Below are 22907 nucleotides of genomic sequence, written 5' to 3' on the forward strand. Positions count from 1 at the left end.
CTTTGCTCAAAGGTTCTTTAACCAAAGTCAGGAAAGAGGGGAGTCCGCTGTCTCGGGCTAGAAATCAGGGAGGAGCGCTGGTCCCCGGGCCCCCAGCCTCGGCTCCCGGGACCGCAGGCGGCCAGGCCTGGGGCGGGCGGGGAAGGGCCTGGGAGCGGCCCAGCTGCACCTGCTCCTCAGGCAGCCGATGGCCCGGGGGCGGGCCGGGGCCTGGGGGTGGTTATCCCCCATCAAGGCCCAACCCGGCCTCTGGACCCCCGGCCGACTCCCCGCCCCCCACCTCGCCCCGGTTCCCGGAGGAAAAGACAATACATTTTAACGCCATTGGAGCTGCTGCTGTGCTGCGGCTGCTGCTTCTCCGCCTCCGGGGGGTGCGGCTCTCGCCGCTGCTCGCCCGGCGGCTCCGCGGGCTGCAGGTGCGGGCTGTCGCCACCAGTGGCCCCGGGCACCTCGGCCTTGTTGGCGTCCGCCATCCCGCCGCCTCTGCCTCCGCCTCGGCCGCCTGAGCTGAGGGGCTCCGAGCGCGACAATGGCGGCTGCCGGGGAAGCGGTAACGGATCCCGATTTGAAAAGGCCCCGAGCGCTCAGTAACCCGGATCTCGCGAGAACCGGTCGAGCCTGGGCGACTGGGAGATGGTGTGTGCCGGGTGCGGGGGGTGGGAGTGCGGGGGGGGAGGGAAGCCATGGGAGCGGGGGTCAGGGCCGCTGTTGCTGCAGTCGACCCTACACCTGCCTGGGAGGGCTGCGCCAGTCCTGAAAGCCCCCGGTGGTGGTGCCATGTCTGCCCACCAGCCCGCCTGTCGCTTGGCACCAGTGGAGTCTTCGCTTGCAAAGCGGGATTAGACACCAAAGCCCTAACACCCAGACTGTTCAATTCATTCCAGGTAGGGACAGTTAAAGAAGAACACACCACTTTGCATCTTTAGAGACTTCTTGCAAGTCCTCAGACTCCCTTTAGAAATCCTTTGAATGAAGCAAATATAAGTCTCTTGCCATTTCAATGCCTAGGCACCCTTCGGACATTCCATAAAGAGTTACTGATAACTGATTGCGATTCACCAAAATGAATGACTTTGAATTTCTTTGAGAAGTATTTGTTCTTAGGGGTGAGGATTTCCCAGGAACTCAGCTATCAGCTTAATAAGAGAAGACTGCAGTTTTTCTCTGGACATCAATCAATGTGGGGAATCTATAATTATAAAATATCGTCTACTAGATGGGCTAATAACGGATATTTGAGGTTTTGATTGTTTATTGTATACTGATGGAAATTCTATGTGAAATAGTTCTACACTCTCAAATTTAATTGCCATATGGAGTTTTAAAATATAGTCGTAGATTTTTCCGCCAAGTATGAAAAGGAAACCCGTTAAATTTAACCAATTCCTAACTCTTGAGTACTATAATATTTCACATTGACATAACCTTTTTCAGCTGAAAGGTTTAAAAGCTTTCCCAAATTTGTTTTTTTTTTTCCATAAAGAAGCAAACATGTGTAGTTTACTTACTTTGCAGAATATCATACACACATCAGTGGTAAAGTTATAGTTACAAAGTAATACTGAAATAACATAATTTCATCTCCGGCTTTTCAATGTGTAGTTTCCTACCCTCTACCGAAAAATACCAAGTTCAGCTACTTCATCACACACATACACACACACACACACACACAATCAGAACATTTTAATGATGAGAATGCTATTGTAGTTGCTGTATAAATTGTTTGTCATTCAACTCTGAGACATAAGATTTATAATCGCAGAAAGGGCATTCAATTGTGACAGACAAAATATGGGTTAAATCCCCAGCTCTGCCTCTTTTTGCCCATAACTCCCTGGGCAAGTCACCTCATTTCTCAGTCTCTCTACAATAAATAAGGATAGCAATACCGACCTTATAGGATTGAGGTGAGGATTAAGAGAAAGCACTTTATGTAGGAAAAAGTGCTATATGAACATAATGTAATATCACAATTCTCTATCTCCCTAAGCTTAGCAGAGTTTTAGTCAAAGACAAGCCAAGTGATTTTTCCCACAGCACTAAATTATAAGTACTTTCAAAATAGTCATCATTCTGTTATTCTTTTGCTGTAGTTGAACTTAGTGATGAAAATTGAACCCCACCATCACTAGTACTGTATATTCTTGCCAAAATCCTTTAATCAACTCAATGCAAGGTTTTTTTAAGAGGCCTTTATGCTTCAAACAGAGTAGTAGGTACATGAGGAATACAAAAATGAGTACAACCGTGTTGGGAGAGGACTAATATAAAAAGTACTATTTGCCGGGCGCGGTGGCTCAAGCCTGTAATCCCAGCACTTTGGGAGGCCGAGACAGGCGGATCACGAGGTCAGGAGATCGAGACCATCCTGGCTAACACAGTGAAACCCCGTCTCTACTAAAAAATACAAAAAACTAGCCGGGCGAGGTGGCGGGCGCCTGTAGTCCCAGCTACCTGGGAGGCTGAGGCAGGAGAATGGCGTGAACCCGGGAGGCGGAGCTTGCAGTGAGCTGAGATCCAGCCACTGCACTCCAGCCTGGGGGACAGAGCGAGACTCCGTCTCAAAAAAAAAAAAAAAAAAAAGTACTATTTGAGTGCTATAATACAAATAAAAGCAAAGTATCATTGAAACATTATTTACAAAAACAGGAGACTGGCCCACATGCCTTAGTTTGCCAATGAAAATATTCCATTAAAATATTTATCTTGATTACTGAGTTTTAAATTTTGTACCCAAGACAAACGCCTCACTCGCTGTAGCTTAGCCCTAGTCCTGATAAAGAGCAGAGGTTAATTCCTACTGAGGGAATTGTAATTGGTGAGGGCCTTATAAAAGAGCTGGATCTTAAAAGACAAGGAATTAAGGCAACTTCTGAAGGGAGGAGAAGGATTAATCTTTACCATTCCATCTGACTGCTCAATAGATTGATCTTTCCTTCCTTTCTTGTTGTTAATTGCGAAAGATAAAGAAAAAAACTATTAATATTCTGTTGCTGAATCCCATTTCTGTATTTTCCTGTCTTCCTCTCTACTGTTTTGTTTTTTTGTTTTGTTTTGTTTTGTTTTGTTTGAGACGGAGTCTCGCTCTGTCGCCCAGGCTGGAGTATAGCGGCGCTGTCTTGGCTCACTGCAAGCTCCGCCTCCCAAGTTCACGCCGTTCTCCTGCCTCAACCCTCCCGAGTAGCTGGGACTACAGGCACCCGCCAATATACCCGGCTAATTTTTTTGTATTTTTAGTAGAGACGGGGTTTCACCGTGTTAACCAGGATGGTCTTGATATCCTGACCTTGTGATCTGCCTGCCTCGACCTCCCAAAGTGCTGGGTTTACAGGCGTGAGCCACAGCGCCTGGCCTTGGTTTTATTTTTTATTTATTTATTTATCTATTTTTTAGTGCATGTAGGTACCTTGAAAAATTCTTAAGTAATGCTCAAATTCTTATTTTCACATGATTCACATTGCAAAAGCATTATCCTGTGCAATTGCACAAAATATATTACTGGTACTTCAAATAATCACTTAGTTTTCTTTCTTACAAATTAGAATGCATGTTTATGTGTGTGTACGTGGTGGGGGTAGGGGAAAGCTATTACACATATCTAGACATTTAATCCTAGAAATCACAAAATATTTTCAATTAATGCCTTAATATATGTATCACTTAGGAATTGTGTACATCTGCTAGTAACAATAACTAGAAATAATAGTATCTTAAGCACGATATACATTTTTACTCTCTTAAGTAAAATAAATGCAGAAGGAGCATCCCAGAGGATATATAGTAGCTTCACAGTCATCATGGAGGTCAGGTTCCTACTACTTTAATCTTGCACCATCCTAGTGTAAGGCTTCCGTTCTTAAGGTTGCCCTATGACCCAAGATGGCTGCTGGAGATCAAGGAACCTTGTCTGCACTGTGGGTCAGAAGAAGTCTGGAAAAGAAGGGCCTATCCAGAAGTCTCACACAACACTTCCACTTATAGGCGAGAACTTAGTCACATGACACACTCAGCTATGGGGGAGGTTGGCAAATAATTTGGGGGCTGGGCTTACTGCCCAGGGTTCTGTTACCAATGAGGAAGAGAACGGAGTGGCAACTAGAATGTCATCATTCTTCTTTTTTTAAATTTATTTTGTCTTTAAGAATTAAAAGACAAAGACCAACAATATGAGGTAAAACAAAAAGTATAGTATAATTTTTAAGTCAGTTTGCTTCACTATATAAATTAAATTGCTGGATTTGAAGGCATGAAGTTTCTACACTTTACAAAGTAAAAAGTTATTTCTTTAAAGCTTAAAAAGGAACTCATAACTTTTTAAAATACTATGGGTTATATCTGAAATCTACATATGTATTTCCCTTTTTATAAAAAGTTCATTCTGTGATGAAAATGTGGACATTGGTTACTATCAAATAGAAAGTAAAGTTTAATCTTATTCTGACAGTTAACTACTTACCATTCTCTTTCTCTTTTCCTCCTTCTTTCTCTCTCTCTCCCTCCCTATCTCTCTGTCACCCCCCATACACCCTCATTACACCACAGCTCTGCTTACTTTAGGAGTCCATTTTTTTTTAGCATTTAGCATTCCAAAAGTACATCCTATAGAAAGGTCTCTACCAGCTAGCTAAGTGAAGTTTAGAATTAAGACAAATATCTGAATAATCCAGGCAGAAACTCCACTTTTACCTCAATTATTCAAATAATTCAGATAATATCAAGGGTTTTGGTAGACGTCCTTACATAATTGTTTTATTTTTCAACTTTATAATCCTAGGGTAATTCTCTAATGACAGAATTACTTTTGATTTTTGTAAGCAATATTGGGGCATATTTTTTCTTTGAAGACTAAAGACCTGCATAGTTCCCAGATCTTTGAGTCTCAATTTTTAACCATTTTCTAAGTTCTTAACTTAAATCACCCTGAGTTTTCCTCGATCTCACTCCAGTAACTCTATGAAAAGATAGATCAGAAGAGCAAATTCTCAGGAGCTCTGTCCTACTTTCCTTCCTATAGGCATAGCCGCTCCCTCCTGTTTAATGATTCCATGAATTGAGCTTACTCTATCCAAAGCCATGGATATTATATGGCAATGTTTTTAAATATCCTCAGTTTAGTATCTTAACTCAATGTTTTTTAAGATGAAGTCTCACTCTGTTGCCCAGGCTGAAGTGCAGTGGCACGATCTCGGCTCACTGCAACCTCCGCCTCCCAGGTTCAAGTGATTCTCCTCCCTCAGCCTCCCGAGTAGCTGGGATGACAGGTGCACACCACGGCACCCGGCTAGTTTTTATATTTTTAGTAGAGACAGGGTTTCACCATGTTGGCCAGGCTGGTCTTGAACTCCTGACCTCAGGTGATCCACCCGCCTCGGCCTCCCAAAGTTCTGGGATTACAGGCATAAGCCACCACACCCGGCCCTAACTCAGTATTAATGAAATGATTGTTTCATATCAGAAATTGTCTTCAATTTAAATAATTGCCCTTTTTCAGCACATCATTCTTAATTTTCAATTACAACATTTAGAAGAGAAAATCAAATTCTTAGGGTGATGAATTATAAGGTTCAGTCCACATGCTGTCTTGCATATTTGAAGATAATCCTGTAAATGATGATGACAGAGATAACTGACATAATCCATCTTCCTCTTCTTATTTGGCGATAGAAAATTTTTATTTATGGTAGCTATGAATAGTACTGAAAGCCCACATTTCCTAGCCTCACTTGCAGCTACATGCACCCATGTGACTATGTTCTGGCCAATAAGATATTAACAGAAATGTTGTAAGGACCATATAGAAGTTTCCTTAGAAGAAACTGACTTAGCCGGAAGAATGGCCCTTTTGTCCTCTATTGCCTCTTCCTGCAGCTAACTTGAAATGGAGCAATGATGTCTGTAAACAACAACCCTCTTAGACCATGAATTGGAAGCTAACTGCTAAGGATGGTGGAACAGACATGTGAAATTCAGATCTCTGATGACCATGAAGCCACAATAACAACCCTGACATTCCTACCCCTAGACTCATTTTCAAGAGGAAGAAATACATTTCTATCCTGATCAATTGCTGCTGTTTGGTCTCTTTCTATTAAACACAGCTGAACACAATCCTGGTGACTGTTTTTAATTTAAATGACTTATTTCCTTCAATAGTTTTTCTACATGTGGTTACAATGTAGAAGAATTACAGAATGTATTCTGTAGCACCACTACACTCCAGCCTGGGCGACAGAGCCAGACTCCATCTCAAAAAAACAAAGCAAAACAAAAAAAGAAAACAAAACAGTAGAGAGGAAGATAGGAAAATACAGAAATGGGATTCAGCAACAGAATATTAATAGTTCTACAATGTAGAAGAATTACAAGAAGAAGAATTTTTCTGAAGACATCATTTATATTGGCTTTTGTTTTCTCTTTTGCTTCATGCTGTAGAGCACTGAAAGGTGTTTTTAATGTGATTTTCATTCTCCCATTTTAATTTTACTAGTAGAACCACGATTTTGTTTAGGGTAGCAGCATGCCCACCTGAAATACTGGGAGTGACGATAGGCACAGCTCTATCGAATTAGTTATAAGGAGTAGTGCATCAGGGATTTTCAGAGGGTTTTTACTTTCCTAATAAGCTCTTTGCCTACCTGCCTTCTTGTGAGGCTAAAGGGTGAAGTATCCATCTTGAAACCAAGAGTCAACGTGTATGAATACAAATGCCACGCGCTAAGGAAGACAAGTGAGAAAGACAGGAAACTAAAACACTGATGGCCTCATAACGTCGCTGGACAAGCCCTGGACTACCCACATCCAAACTTCTTCGTGTGTAGGGTGAAAAATTACCTCCATTGCCTTTAGGCATTGCCATTGCTTTTCTGTCTGTGGTCCTCCATTTAATGAAACTAAACAGAATCCAAAAATTGTTTTTGGATTACAGCCCTTTTCCTCAAGGGTCACACCATTCCTGATGGCTGCTTATGAGCCTAGTTGAAAGCTATGATTTTTCAGTAGTATACTAATGTGATATTTTTTCATGGTGTATTGCAAAGTGGTAGATTGAAGTGATTTCATGTCATATTTCAATTCACAAACTGTTTAAACATGCAGAATATATATGTGTGTGTATGCAAAATGCAGTATGTATATAAACAAGATATATTTCCCTGATTTTCATTTCTAGCTATTTTTATCAGTCAGGAAAAGAAAGCTTTTCATTCCGTCAAACTCTATAGATGTTTCCTCTAGGAAAGGATTTAATGCACAAAGTCTTAGACGCTTATACAGCAATTAGTAAGGCTGAGAGGGCAAAGGTCCAGGAGCTATTGCTGCAGTTTGAAATATTAGGAAGAGCATGAGTCACGAGGAACCATGGCCAATGATCCCTCTGACCTGTAACAACAAGATAAGTCTCAAGACTTCCTTGTGTCCAGAATCTGCTGACTTAACATACCATCTGCCATTTGCTATACCCACAAAGTTACCTGCAGCCACTACTGAAATTGATGGCTTCTCTTTCCCTTCCTCCTTGCAAATTTTGTAACAGTGCCGCTCCTTGGTAGAATTTAGGTTGGAATACTATTAGCAACAGAATTTGAGAAATGTTTCATAGGAGAGAGAACTTAAAAGGGCGAAAACGATGCTGAGTGTCAATAGGTAATATTTGGCACAGTTTCTAAATCATTTGGCATGCTTTCTGAGGTACCCACGTATAAAGGAGGCAGTTATCCTATGTGTGCAATCGTGCTGTAAAAAATAAAATCAGGTCAAATGTTTTAAAATGTGTAAATTACACATAGGAAACAACAACTTACAAACTGAGAGATCTCAAACCAAAAATGGTAAGTGGAAGCTCAGAGGCATGGCATTATAGGCTGGCTTATAAAGCAAAAATGAAGCTTTAACTTTTACGGTGATTTGTCATTACCGTGGAGATTTTCAGACAACAGATTGGTTTAAAAATCATCATCTTATACCATTTCTGGAAAACAACTTAAGTTTTACTTAGAATTGTCAGAGGTATTTACAAGAAATAACCTATGTTACTCTTCCATGGCCTAACTGGTTTTGGCTGCTCAGAGGATTCTCAAACCTGGTCACCATTTTGTTTTGTTTTAAGAATCCATTCATTCACTGTGTGTGTTAGATTTAAAAATGCCTGAACTTCTAAATAAGATAAAGTATGTAAAAATACTTGTGACTTACCTTATTCTCTTGACTCCATTAACAAATCTCAATTGTGAGTTCCTTGCAATATCATTCAAGCTACTAAAGAGACTGCATGGTAATACTGTCAGTCTAGATGCTCTGACAGTCCCAATGTCACAGAGCAAATGTAGGCTTGGATAAGTGTCCATGTGCATCAAACCAGATTTCTGCATCAGAACTCTGAATATTTCTGGAAACTAGTATCAACAACATTTCTGAAAAATCAAACCTTATTCTTCCCAAGTGCCTTTGCTTTGAGCACTGTCTAAAGTCCTGGGGACAGTCACATAAGAACTACTGTAGAACTACTGAAAACTAAAACATTATTACAATTCATCAGTCCTCAGAACATTAGGCTTATGTTTTCTCCTCAAAAATCTTCATATTTTTAAGTACTGTTTTAGATAATAGTCACTAACTTCAATTTATTTTATATTGACTTTTAGGTAGTATTGAAAAAGAAGGCCCCTCCTTAGTTCTTTCTGAGTGTCTCCTATAGTTGCCTAAAGTGTCTTCGCATCTCACCAGATAAACATTCCTTCAGTTTAGCTTTGCTTAAAACATGAGAGGTGTGGCTTTTATTTGGCTAGCCTAGTTTTAGAAATCGGATACCAAGTATGCAAGTGTTTATTCTTTAACAATGCACAGAACCCTGAAAAAGGAAAATAACTCACATTCTACAAAATCATACATTAAAAATAACTGGCAACTTAAGAAAATGGAAAGATAAGCCACAGACTGAAGTAAAATCTTTGCAAAACACATATCTAATAAAGAACTTATATCCAAAATATATAAAGAACTCTTAAAACTCAACAATAAGAGCACAAGCAACCCAATTAAAGAGTGGAAAAATCTGAACAGACACATAACAAGATATGCAAATGGAAAATAAGCATATGAAATTATCATTAACATCAGATGTCCTGGGAGTTCAAAATTGGGACAATAATGAGAAACCACTGTATATTATTGGAATGGCTAAAATCCAAAACACTGACAACACTAAATGCTGAAGAGGATATGGAGCAACAGGAACTCTTATTCATTACTGGTGGAAATACAAAATGGTGCAGGCACTTTGGAAGACAGTATGGCAATTTCTTACACAGCTAAATATAGTCTTACCATAGAATCCAACAATCATGCTCTTAGTTATTTGCTGAAATGAATTGAAAACTTATGTCCACACAAAAGCCTGCACACAAATGTTTATAGTATCTTTATTCATAATTGCCAAAAATTAGAAGTAACCAAGATATCTTTCAACAGGTATATAGATAAATAAACTGTGGTATATCCATACAAAGAAATATTATTGAACAATAAAAAATAAATGAGCTATCAAGCCATGAAGGAAGCTTACATGCATGTTGTTAAATGAAAGAAGCCAGTTTGAAAGGGCAACAGAGTCTATATGACTCTATACATACATTCTGGAAAAGAGAAAACTACAAGACAGTTTTCAGATCAATGGATTCCAGGGCTTTGTGAGGGGAAGAGGAAGGGATAAATAGAGGATATTTAGAAATGTGAAACTATTCTGCTTGAAAATATAACGGTGAATATATGACAGTATAGACTCTTCAAAAATCATAGAACTGACCAACACAAAGAATGAACTCTAGTGTAAATTGTGTACTTAATTAATAATAATGTAACAAAATTGTTTTATCAATTGTTAACAAATGTATCACACTAATGTAAGATGTTAATAAAAAATGAAACTGTGAGAAAAGGGGTGGGAGATATACGGGAACTTTCTGTACTTCCTGACTTTTCTGTCATCCTGAAACTGCTCTAAAAAAATTAAGTCAGGCCAGGCGTGGTGGCTCAAGCCTGTAATCCCAGCACTTTGGGAGGCCAAGACGGGCGGATCACGAGGTCAGGAGACCGAGACCATCCTGGCTAACTCGGTGAAACCCCGTCTCTACTAAAACTACAAAAAACTAGCCGGGTGATGTGGTGGGCGCCTGTAGTCCCAGCTACTGCGGAGGCTGAGGCAGGAGAATGGCGTGAACCCGGGAGGCGGAGCTTGCAGTGAGCTGAGATCCGGCCACTGCACTCCAGCCCGGGTGACAGAGCAAGACTCCGTCTCAAAAAAAAAAAAAAAAATTAAGTCTATCCAATAACAAAAATAACTGGCAAGATTTAGGGAAAATTTTATGTTGGAAAAAAAGTGTAAAACTTACATAACATCACAACCATAGCACTGCAAAAACATTTACAAAGCTAAGAAAATGCTAGCACAATTAAAAATAAAAGTTATTATTTATATTTCAATATATTTAGAACTTCATAAATTTGTTTGAGTTAAGAAAGAATGATGGGATAAATAAAACAAAGGTTGAGTTACAAAAACAAGGACAAATGCACAATGATCAGGAAGAATTGTGCAATAAGCACTTTCAAGACAGAGCATGTGGTCAAATTAAGCCAAGAGGAAAAAGGAGGAGTGAATGGGTGTTGCATATAGGACGACTTTCCTCCACAGCTTACTACCTTCAGCTGTGTTAGTGGACTTAGAGTGCAACTGCTTTTACTTCGTAATCAAAACATTAATGTACTGGGGCAAATCGTGTATAAAACAATTGATTTCCACATTCCATTGACATTCCTATTTGCCAATTATTTTTAACTGAATCCTATTACAGAAGCATACATTATGATAGAAAAGAAAACTGCTCTTGTTTCTCTATCTTTAGCAGAACAAAATAACTTAAGCTAATCTCTATACATTATACTGTAGTTATGGCTCGCACATTCGTGGAGATTGTACCCAAGGTACCCTCTCATACTCATTAGATTCAACCGTAAATATAGTAGAGGGCTTAAAAGTACACTTTAAATGAAACAATTGAAGGCTTATGGGCAGTAAAACTAAAAACAATTAAATGAAACTTCATTTAAATAGATCACTCTGAACTGAAACATTTAGTATATTTTTCTTTGCAGAAAAGTTTACCAGAAAACATAGCATCTCATTTTCAATGGGACTCATCAACCAGACCAGCATTAGATCATTAACTACACTAAAGTGTCATCATGCTCAATTCACTTAGGAGTCCACGTACTTAGATCATTTCTTCACTGTTGACAAAATCCCACACAGTCATTTTCTAATCAAGTCTAATTATCCTATTACTGTACTCTCTAATCCTATTTCAGCACATTCAGCCTTGGCTTACTTTTGAGATATCAGATGGTAAAAATGACCTAAAGAAAGATCTCCAAGGGGGAAAAAAATAGAAAGCTAATGGGGTGGCTTTAAAATATGTAGGAGTTGACCGGGCGCAGTAGCTCACGCCTGTAAACCCAGCATTTTGGGAGGCCAAGGTGGGCAGATCACGAGGTCAGGAGTTCAAGACCAGCCTGACCAACATGCCGAAACCCTGTCTGTAATAAAAATACAAAAAAAAAAAAAAAAAAAAATTAACCAGGAGCGGTGGCATGTGCTTGTAATCCCAGTTACTTAGGAGGCTGAGGCAGGAGAATCGCTTGAATCCGGGAGGCAGAGGTTGCAATGAGCAGAGATCGAGCCACTGCACTCCAGCCTGGGCGACAGAGGGAGACTCCATATCAAAAACAAAAAAAAGATGTAGGAGTTTAAGCCATTCAATACTTAGTTGTAAAACAGGGAATGAGATCATGTACCATTCATTTACAGCAGATTTTTCAATAGGCTCTTTGGATTACCTTGGGATTATAAAAATGAACTTCCAGAGATCCATGAATACCTGAGCTGTGAGCAAAACATCTGTATATATGTATTTTTAGGAAGAGGGCATATATTTCTTAGTGAAATTTCAAAATCATTCTTATTCCTCCCCTCAAAACAATGATTAAAACTGTGTATATAGACAAAAAAGACATGGGTAGATAAAAATAGCATTCAAATACATAGGAATTCATTTTTTAAAAAAATAAAGAGTTGACTTTTGAATATAGCTAATTACCTAACATCATCTAAAGTCAAAAAAGCATCGGATTATCTTAAAAAATAGTTATACCAAAACTAATTTATATTTGTATTTAATACATGTTTTAAAATTTCACATTTGAAAGATATGCTATCCGGCCAGGCGCAGTGGCTCAAGCCTGTAATCCCAGCACTTTGGGAGGCCGAGACGGGCGGATCACGAGGTCAGGAGTTCGAGACCATCCTGGCTAACACGGTGAAACCCCGTCTCTACTAAAAAATACAAAAAGCTAGCCGGGCGAGGTGGCTGGCGCCTGTAGTCCCAGCTACTCGGGAGGCTGAGGAAGGAGAATGGCGTGAACCCGGGAGGCGGAGCTTGCAGTGAGCTGAGATCCGGCCACTGCACTCCAGCCCGGGCGACAGAGCGAGACTCCGTCTCAAAAAAAAAAAAAAGAAAGATATGCTATCCAATGTTTGAATCAATAGCAATATTCAAATTAAAAAGCACAGCCATATTGAAATATTTTAGTTAAGGAATAGTAATCAAACCTCAGCCAAACAAAAAGTAGGTTTTCCTGAAAAGTTGAAAGTAACATGTTGGCCTAATAGGTTAAAGAGGTAAAGGTGATTTCACTTTGCAACAGTTGACAGCAAGAAGTCAACTAGAGCCAGGATGGCAAGAATTTATGCAAGTTAAATTTTCCTCTGAAAAGAATCCTGAGCTCAGTTATTAGAGGAAATTCTTGTTTTCAGTTGCTTTGTGACAATCTCATTCTAGAATATACTCATTAGAGTGGTGCTATCATGCTTTCTAAATTCCTATGGTTACTATGTCTTCTAACAAGGTGGACGATTAACACTTCCAATCTCTGAGATAACAAAAAGTCTTAGTCATATAAGGGACACTATTTAGAGTATAAAAATAGCAACAGGGTAACAAAGTGGTTTGGAATTAAGCTGATCTATAATTATATAAACTGAAAAATTTCTTCCGTCATCTTGACATTTTAATATTTCATCATTATAGTTTAGATTTTTATCTTCATAGCTAATTAGATGATACATTTTTCTGTATGTTAGTATCCTATTTAAAATAAATTTATAAAACAACCATATACACTCACCCAATAATCAAAAAGTAGAGAAATTTACTTTATTTATTTATTTGTTTACTCTACTTCTGATTTTATGAGGACATTTACATAAGGTCACACATTAAAACAGATAACTAAAAGAAAATAATATTATCATTACCTGAGAAATCAAAATTGCAGTAGTTAAGGTGATAAAAAAAAAAAAAGAAGAGATATAAAACCTTAAGGTTTTCAGCTGTTAATTTGACTCTGACATCCCTGGTAACTAAAATAAATGCTAACTTTAGTTATGTGATTACATTGTATGTAAGAACAGAATGTACCACTTTACCCTGGGTTGATTTAAGTGAGGAGGAGAGGTATGAAAGTTCAATTCATTAAACTGGTATTGAAAGAAATGCTTTTGGGGATATGTCTATGAAATCTCCATTAGGCATCTTTATATAAGAAATAGTAAGTTATATGTTGACCAAGATTTTAGTAACAACTCTGTAGTAGATATAGAGCAGGTTGTGCAAGCTGGGAGCTGTTTCATATAGAATTACTGTATATAAACTGAGCATAATGTCAAAGCATAGTAAAGGCAATTCTGTTTGGGGAAATTATAAACAATGCCACCCACATATTTACCTTTCTAATAACTGGATTGTTCTGAAAATAAATAACAGATGCTCCGGAAGTATAGGTTATCCACATGTGCTTTAGAAAGGCATTCATATATTTCATGTCTTTCAGCAAATTTTTGGAAAAGTTGGGCAGCAGATACCGGCAAGGACCTGAAGTACAATTATTCTGTGTTTTACATTTTTGCAATTCTTCATCTCTTCTTTGGCAATGGCTAATAAAATATGAATAGCATATTAATCTGTGTTTGTATAGAACTTTGTAGAACTTGCCATATTATTTTGCCATGTATCTCCTCAAGGGCAGAGACCAAATCTCATTTATCTTTGTATCTCAGCATCTAGCAAAGAAAGTGGAACCTAATGGATTTTTAATCCATTATGCTTTCCTGAATAAGCCATTTTGCAGACTTTTGAGAGCATCATTATCTTTCCTATAGCTTGAAAAGGGTCAGGGTCATGCACCAACTAATACCAAGTAACCTAACTTATAGTCAATGCTTTCCTTTGGCATCAATTCAGAAGCGTTAATGGGAAACACTAGCAACCTTCAAAATGTAAGCATGTGTGTATGATGTCAATGACATAACAAATCAACATTCATACAAATGATCTATGAAACAAGAACCCTATTCTACCTTTTAAATTGGGTGAGAATTAGATCTGTAATATCCAGATTTTAAAAATCAGCTTCATGGGCATTCACTATGGAGCCATATTCCAAGTCATAAAATGACAAGTCACAGTCTCCAACCATGATAATAAATTATTGGAGTGGGGCTCATACATCCTCAGCAGAATCATATAACTTAGTTATGCTCCCTTGAGCTGGGCCTGCAAAGAGAATGAAGGATTGTAGATCATAGTATGGAAATACAGAGTCAACTATACCAGTAGTCCAGACAATGTCAAAATCAAAGGAATCAAATTCATAAAAAATTGTTAACACTGTACAGACAAAATGTTTACATGATTAGTCTCTGAGCTAATTTTGAATAAATTATTTTTGTAACACTTCGGAAGCATACATAGAATAATAGATGGAATAAAATGATCTCCTTTCCCACAATCTATGACTGACTGCATTGCCAGAATACAATATCTCTAGCATCGTGCTACTTTTATTTATTTATTTTGATACAATGTCTCGCTCTGTCTCACAGGCTGGAGTGCAGTGGCACGATCTCAGCTCGCTGCAATGTCCACCTCCTGAGTTCAAGCGATTCTCCTGCCTCAGTCTCCTGAGTAGCTGGGATTACAGGCACCCACCACCACACCCAGCTAATTTTTGTATTTTCAGTAGAGACAGGGTTTCACCATGTTGGACATGCTAGTCTCAAACTTCTGACCTCAGGTGATCCTCCCACCTTGGCCTCCCAAAGTGCTGGGATTACAGGCATGAGCCACTACTCCCAGCTGCATCTTGCTACTTTAATTGATCTCAAAACTAGTAACCTCTGGCATCACCTAGGAAATTGTCAGAAAAGCACAATCTGAAACCCAACCCCACACCTACTGAATCAGAGTCTGCATTTTAGCAAGGTCGTTGGAGATTTCATATGCATGTTATATTTCAAGAAGCACTGTTCTAGCCCAGAGTGCTAATAAAGAATGTGGCCCTTGGCAAGCTTAAAAAGAGTCAATAAAACCATGGCCATGGAAATGTCCCTAGAAGAAGACATGTCTTTCACTCTTTCATAGGGGGCAGTTAGTTCACCTACATTTTAGGACATCTTAATAGTTTCAAATCGAAAAACAACTTTTAAAAAATGTGGTCTTCTATGAACTCCCAGTTATACATTGCCCATTTTTTTTGTAAGACCATTACAAAAAATCAGTAAACACTCTAAATAATCATAAAGTTTGTCTTCACTTTATTATTGAATCTAGTTACACTTACATTATGTTTTCAACTTATTTTCTTTAGATGAATGTCCCAATTCTGTATCTACATTTCCCCCAACCACTCACAGTCCAGTAGTTATAAGGTGAATAATTAAGGTTGTAGGGGATCTACAAGTGCTTGCAACTTGCAGGTTCTGGATAGAGTAGCAACACACAAATAGAATTGGGAACCCTATAACTGAGTTTGTTGAAACCACCAGACCCCTAAAATAAGGATAAAGAGCAAGGTTTCTGTTGTTTTGTTTTGTTTTGTTTTGCGTTGCTTTGCTTTGCCTTGCTTTCAATGTCGGTTAGGTTTAGAATCTTCATATTCAACACTGTTTAGAAAACGTACCTGGCGGCTATCTAGGGCTTTATCAGAGCGTTTCCTGGCTGCTATTTTGTTGTCTTCTAGCTTGTGTTTGGGAGCCAGATCTCAACACGCACCATTTCAGCACTACGGACAGCGCCTAGGCGCCTTCTCCTAGAAACGGAAGGGGATTCAGTTGTGTTTGTGTGGAAGGGAGAAGGGAAAGAGTAGAGGAAACGAACTCCAAACGACACATTCAGTCTCCGGTTAAACCAATACACCTTTCACTCCTGAATTTTCCTTACCGGATAAGAAGAAACATGTAAGAATTTAGTGCCTACTGTTCTACTGAAACGGCTGTCACCAAAGCACAGCAAAATGCCCGCGGCACAGCCAGGAATGCAGCAAAGAGAGCAAAACAAGGATTTCAGCAGTAAATCAATTAAACCCCCATTGCCTTACTAAACAAAGATAGTGATGAAATCTGATTGCTAACCTTCAGGGTGTGTTATGAGGGAAAAAAATGAGCGTCTATTTTTTTTCTTCCTCTCTTTCTCTTTCTTTTGGCAGAACTGAGGAATAGATAGAGCCTGTTGCTGCTGGAGCCGATTCCCTTCCCCTCCTCATCTCCCACCTCCTTTCAGTCTCACATACACACACAGGCGCTGTCACAGACACACGCGAGCGCAAATATTTACACACTGCCACACCGAAGAAATCCATGCACGTTTTCCTGCAAACGCGCGCGCGCACACGTACTTCGGCGGGCGCCCACGTCCTCTGTCTCACCGACAGACACAGACATTTACACTTCTAGGCCAGGAAAGCGCTAACCAGGGTCCTGTGACTCCACGCAGGTTCCAGAACACGTCTTCTACATTGTTACTGAACCGATCAGCGAACGCAGACAAACGTGCCAACACTTAAGTCTACTGGCTGGACTTCATCTCCCTGGCAACAAGCATGGAAGGTGAGACATCGCTGTCTGCGAAGTAACTTTCTCCCCCTTCCCTCCGCATTAACTGACAGCGTTCCAAATGCAGGTCGATTTGAGAAGCATGTCCTCATTCTCTTGTATTTCTGAAGCAAAAGAGCGGAGGGTGGGGGGGTGGGGTGGGGAGCCAGCAGGTCTGATAAGTTCAAATTCTAAAGGGGAAACAGCACCCATAATGCTAGCGCTACTGCTGATGCGGCTGCCAGGCGGGGGAAAAGTGTTGTGTACGTGCAGATTGCTGATGCTTCTCCCATAATGTTTTGCAGGAAGTTTCCATGCTTCTTCGGTTTAGTACGTAGAAAGAGACCTGGAAACAAACAACGCAGAATGATGATGATGCTCTAGGTTTCTTTAATGAGATATTTGGAGAATTTTCAGACCAGGTTTCCCAGTGCGTTGGAAGGGTTGAGTGTCAGAGTCCTTGAGCCATCCAAAGATTATCTTAAGAGAGAAATTCTCTTAAGGTTGAAATCTGAGGGTTTGGGGGTGGATTCTGGCAGATCCTAAGGTTTGGGACCTCTGGAAAGCCCTGAAAATTATGCATTTCACCATGATGAAGACATCTAGGTTAGTAATTTAAGGTTTTCCTTTGATTCCAACACATTCAATTCTTAATGATTAACTACTTCTGTGCAGATGTGGTTTCAATAATGCTTCTTTTCTCTTTTACTGGGATATAATAACCTTTATATTTTGTGTGGAGTGTGTATATGTATGGAATGGTTCATTATTTTTTAACCTTGGGTTTTCTTATATGTCTTATTTCATGAAATTATGAATGTCATCATTAGCAGTAGAGAGTATTATATCTAATGACCAGTGCTAAAATACTTTCTACCTAGAACATCATATTCCACTCTAATAGTTACTATTTCAGGTTTATTGTTTGGAATACCATTACTAGAGAAATAAACAAGAGGAAAAACCTGTTGATTAAAATTAAGCACAGGAAGATTTTTCTTTAATGGGTATACACTTTTTAACATTGGTTTCTGTAATTGTGCATTGTTGCACGATTAAATGATTTTATCTGAAAGGTGTATTTTTATATCTCTAGTAAGGTTATTTCACAGAAGAAATAAACATCACTAACAATATTCATGAATATGAAAGGCTGCATATCAGGTATAAAAATACTATCATCTTTGCTTAGCTACTTACAGAGATATGATTTGTAAGTACTGATCATAGTAAGACTTTTTTTTTACTTACTAGTTGCTAATTACAAAGCAACTTCATGAGATTTCGGCTATTTGATATCTACAGGAACACCCTTGGCCCAATCTTATGACTCATCAGTACTTAGAAATCTTAGTGCCTGAGAATTGCTGTAAGTAAATGTACTTTCAACCAAGTTACTCATTGCCAAAGTACCTAACCATTTATTCCAGTGAATATGGCTCAAGACAGTATTTTATCATTTGCAGCAGTAGTGTTAAAAGATACTTAAATATTTTAATCATTATATATATTGATCCTGATATTTAAACTGCATTGTTGATTTTACCCAATTTTGTGGTGTAATATATTTCAAATAATTTTTACCACTACCCAATTTTGCATTCTACTTATTTTTGAAAATTCATTTTTTTAACTATTTTTATATGGATTTTTAAAAAATACATGGTTTTGTAACTTAATCCAAATTTTCTCAGATTTCTTTCTTTTTCTATTCTCCAGTAAATAGGATATTAAGATGATGCTTCTCCAGGGCTAGGCATTACAGTGTCTGTTGTGAAGAGCTCTTCCAGCAATTAGAGAAAGTGAAAATGCATATTTTATCTATAACTGTTGAGCATTTTAAATACCTTAGTAATTGTGAATGAATTAGTTTTATAACTTGGAGACTTTTGTTTTTAACAATATTTTGTTATTAACAATATTTTTTATATCATATTATGCTCTATATCAATAGAAAAGCAGAAGACTTGGCACACTTAACAGTATATTCTCAAAAACTTTTGATTTGGTGTTGAAATGAGACAAGTTGTTCATTTCACGGAGCAAGTAAAATGGAAAGTTTGGGCAATTGTTTGAAAAATTTAGGCCTGAAATACTGGTATTTCAACTGCTACATATATGGTTTAAATTACCAAAACCATCTATTTGCTGAACACATTGTTAGGCAATTGCTTAACTTTTTACTTCTATTTGCTTGTGTAGGCACAGCCTGCAGCAATGGGCAGACTTTTTAATTAGCCTTTGAATATTACTTTTTCAGTTGCTCTCCTTGACCTGTATTTTGTTTTCATCTTTAGTATGAAGTGTACTTTTATGATAAATATAAAAGCCTGTTTTCCCTTTTAAGATATTAATAAAACATTTGTTCTTTCTCAACCCATTTTTTTGTTGTTGTTGTTAAAAATGGAAATTTTATACTTCTTTGAACCCAGGTAAATTTACGTAGCTCTTCCTTTAAAAACTGAATATGCAGTCATGTCTTCATTATTGCAAGTGATTCATCTTATGATTTAACCTTCTGTACGGACTAAGTAAAACTTACTTTCTGTCAAGTTTATTTACCACCTGACTCTATTTTCTCATTACCCCTCACTTCTAAATCCAATTCAATTTAGTGTCCCTCCTAGACTCTCAACTAAATTTTTATAATGATGCAATAATTCTGAATGCCAACCATAAGACCCTGTTTTTCAGTGTTTAGTTTCCATCACCACTGCAGAATTTGACACTGTTTGCCAATGCCTCCTTCTAGAAACCGTAGCCTCCTTTATTATAGGTGAATTTTCTGCTACAGATTTACTCATGGTTCATCTTATATAACTCCAGTAGGAGATCCTCCTTGTAGGAGAGGCATTCCTTGAAGCTCCTTGCTAGGCTTATTCCATCTTTAATCCTTTGTGGTAACAGAAAACAGACTTGAATAGAATTACAGTAAAATTGCTCTCTGGATCAATCTAGAACAAGTCCTTCTGGCTTTCTACAAGATAATATTTCAAATATTTGAGTCTACCTATTGTCCTCCTTGGTCTTCCCCTTCCTAGACAAAGCTCAACAATTCTATTCTCTTTAAGTTTTGATCTGCAAATATTTCTATATACTGGGCTCTCTCCATCCTGGATAGAGTCTTCTACACAAACCTTATTCGACAACAATACCTTAAAATATTCTCCCCATCAAAAATTTTATGCTAGACAAAATGATCTGGATTAATTTATTGAAAGCTGACAATTAAGTGCCTACTATGCACCACACATGAGTACCACAAATTCACCAAGTCCAGAAATAAACTCGTCATTTACTTTCTAAGTCTATACTTTGCTCTTATTTTCTTTGTTTTGATTAATAAAAACACTCTATTTACACTTGTCAGAGCTTAATAGTGTAGAGTCCTCTTTGATGTCTCTCTCTCCATGGGCCCACTACTTTCCAAATCCTACCCCTCGTATTTTTCTAAATATTTTCCAACCTCTACCCTCTTCCACACATCTACTCCCTAGTGTAGACCCTCATTGCTTCTCACCTGAACCATTTCTTTCCCATGATGCTCTCTCCCTCAAAATTATGTCTATTTCAGTCTCATCATCAAGCCACTCAGCCTTTAAGCAAATAAATTTCAAACTCTTAGCCTGACAGTCAAAATATTTCACAATTTGGCTCCAACCTACCTTTCCAATGCTTTGTTTCCCATACTCCCCCTTGCCTGTACCAAATTGCTCACTGTGCTGTGAATAAATCCAGTACTTTTTGCCTTCATATTTGTTGTCATGCTCTTTTCTTCTTCACAGATCTGAATCATTCTGTCTCTCAAGATTCAGTTCAAATACAATTTATTGCAAGAAAAACTTTCCTGATCCCTCAATGGGTGAAATCTTGATTTCATCTAAACTTGTTTATCCTTTTTGGATCTTCTTTTTCTTTTCACCAAGATGTTGAAGATAATAATATCAACACTATGTGGGTGTTGTGGGAATTAAATAAAATAATATATGTAAAGCAGTATTTGATACACAGTAGATTTTAAATACAAGTTTGTTTCCTCTTCCTTTTGTATTGCTTTTGTAGAAGCCTACGTTGTTGTTTTTTTCCTTGTGTGTACATGGCTCTTCTCCCTTACTAGCTGGAATCTTTTTGAGCAGAGGAGTCCATGTCTACTAGAGCATACTAGCAACCCAATAAACATTTTTCAAAGAAAGTATAGTGAATATATGCGGTTTTACTTTATATGTGGCCTGACACATTATAATAATGTTATTACTTTCTATCACTTGCACCCCCACTCAATTTAAGACATTTGCTTTTATAAGCCACCACCTCATATCTTTGGCTCAGGCTAACTTGATTAATTGCAGCTTATAGATTTATTTTACATGAACTGCCAAGTCATTATCTCCCCTGTTTGGAATTGGTGCATCTCCTTCCCTCCCACTTAAACAAAGGGCTTTAGAAGTGTTTCTATTAAATTTTATGTTCTAGCTTCAACCTAGAATTTTAGGCATCAGAATTGTTTTGAGTCTTTATTCCATGTGCTGTCATATTTCAGCCAAGCCTTGTCAAATGTAATAAGCTTCACTTCAATATCTTCAACTTAGTCACTGTTCAAAAACACTGAAAAGTATGTGTAGATAAAGTGAAACCTTTGTAATATCACACTGGAGACCCATGTCCATGATTACAGAACCTGATATTTATTAGGGTAGTTCAGATCTATGAATCTGCATAAAAACACTATTATCCAGGCATATCTCATGTCTTCCCCACAAAGATATCATGGGAGACTGTTAAATGCATTGCCAAAATAACTAAACCATGTCCATGCTATTTCCCTGATTCATCATATTAGTAGTAAACTTTTGAAAAGGATGTGCATTGGCATTACCTATTAAACTCATCTTAACTTTTAATGACTTCTTAAATATTGACAAATTGCTTGTTAAATAATTAATTATGAGTTTGCAACAAAGACCTATTCCAAGGTGCCAATACATAATTTTTACAATTCCCCCTTACTCCTCTTGAAAATTGAGACATTTTTCCACATCCTTACCTCTGGCAGCTCTTTCATGGTCTGTAATTTCTCAAAAGTCTTGAAAGTATAGCTCCAAGTTATAAATTATCTGATCATGAGGTTTTTAACTCATTTAATGTGGCTAAACATTATTCTACTAAAGTATTGTCTGTTTACATTGTTTGATTGTTTTTGTGTGTGTGTCATTTCTAAAACCCATTCTATATTGGTTAAAAAGACAGAAGTAGATTAAGTAGTTTGGCCTTTTTTTGTTATTTGATAACATTAAACCATCCTGTGCAAATAAAGGGCTTAATCTTATACTGGTCTATCTCTTGATCTGAGCATATTGTATGTGAAACCCTTCCACCTCAAAGCCTTTGTAAAGGCTGTTTCCACAAATTTCAAATCTATTCCTCCAAATATTTCCATGGTTCCCTTCTAGACATCATTCAGGGCAAATATCATCTTCTTAGGGAAGGCTTTGCTGACCTCTTTAACTAAAGAAGTGCCGCTTATCCACCATCATTCTCTTTCCACTTAATGTGCTTTGCTTTCTTTCATAGCCTTTATGACTATAAGTACCTGGTCTAATATATAGATGTGGATATATAGAGAGAGATAATTTTAAATAATTGTGTCTGATTTCACCACTGGATGTAACCCTCAGTTTGGCAGGTGCACATTGTTATCTAGTTCACCACTGTACTCTAGTACCAAGAAAAGTACTAGCATCTAACAGATACTCAATATACATTTGGCTAATGAATAAATTAAAATAGTATTATATATTACCTTAAGTTCACTTAGCTCTTTAGATTTCTTGACAGCATTCTGAAAGTTTTTGGTCACTTCTCAGCATTTTCCCTAGTTATACTGCATTGCTCCTATATTTGTACCAATAATAGAGACATAGAGTGC

At 38.0% G+C, this 22907-nt stretch overlaps 2 protein-coding genes across 7 annotated transcripts in view; one reads left to right on the forward strand and one right to left on the reverse strand.

The window, feature by feature from the left end:
• Positions 1 to 597, reverse strand: part of MYEF2 (myelin expression factor 2) — a 38483-nt gene extending 37886 nt beyond the window's left edge. For 3 of the 4 annotated variants that reach the window (XM_010357819.2, XM_030930772.1, XM_030930773.1), the window contains exon 1: positions 313 to 597. In XM_010357819.2, the coding sequence (XP_010356121.1) occupies positions 313 to 473 (161 nt within the window). In that variant the 5' untranslated portion in view covers positions 474 to 597. The remainder of the gene's footprint in view (positions 1 to 312) is intronic. The other variant, XM_010357820.2, reaches the window with a different exon arrangement.
• Positions 598 to 675: 78 nt separating this feature from the next.
• CTXN2 (cortexin 2) overlaps positions 676 to 22907 on the forward strand; it is a 28232-nt gene continuing 6000 nt past the window's right edge. Inside the window, exon 1 of one of the 3 annotated variants that reach the window (XM_030930774.1) lies at positions 676 to 884. The gene's annotated coding sequence lies outside the window, so the exon portion shown is untranslated. Of the gene's footprint in view, positions 885 to 16808; positions 16997 to 17180; positions 17588 to 22907 lie in introns of those variants that run through there. The other 2 variants (XM_010357816.2, XM_030930775.1) reach the window with 2 other exon arrangements.

This window comes from Rhinopithecus roxellana, chromosome 5 (genome assembly GCF_007565055.1).
Source record: "Rhinopithecus roxellana isolate Shanxi Qingling chromosome 5, ASM756505v1, whole genome shotgun sequence".
NCBI classification, from domain to species: domain Eukaryota; kingdom Metazoa; phylum Chordata; class Mammalia; order Primates; family Cercopithecidae; genus Rhinopithecus; species Rhinopithecus roxellana.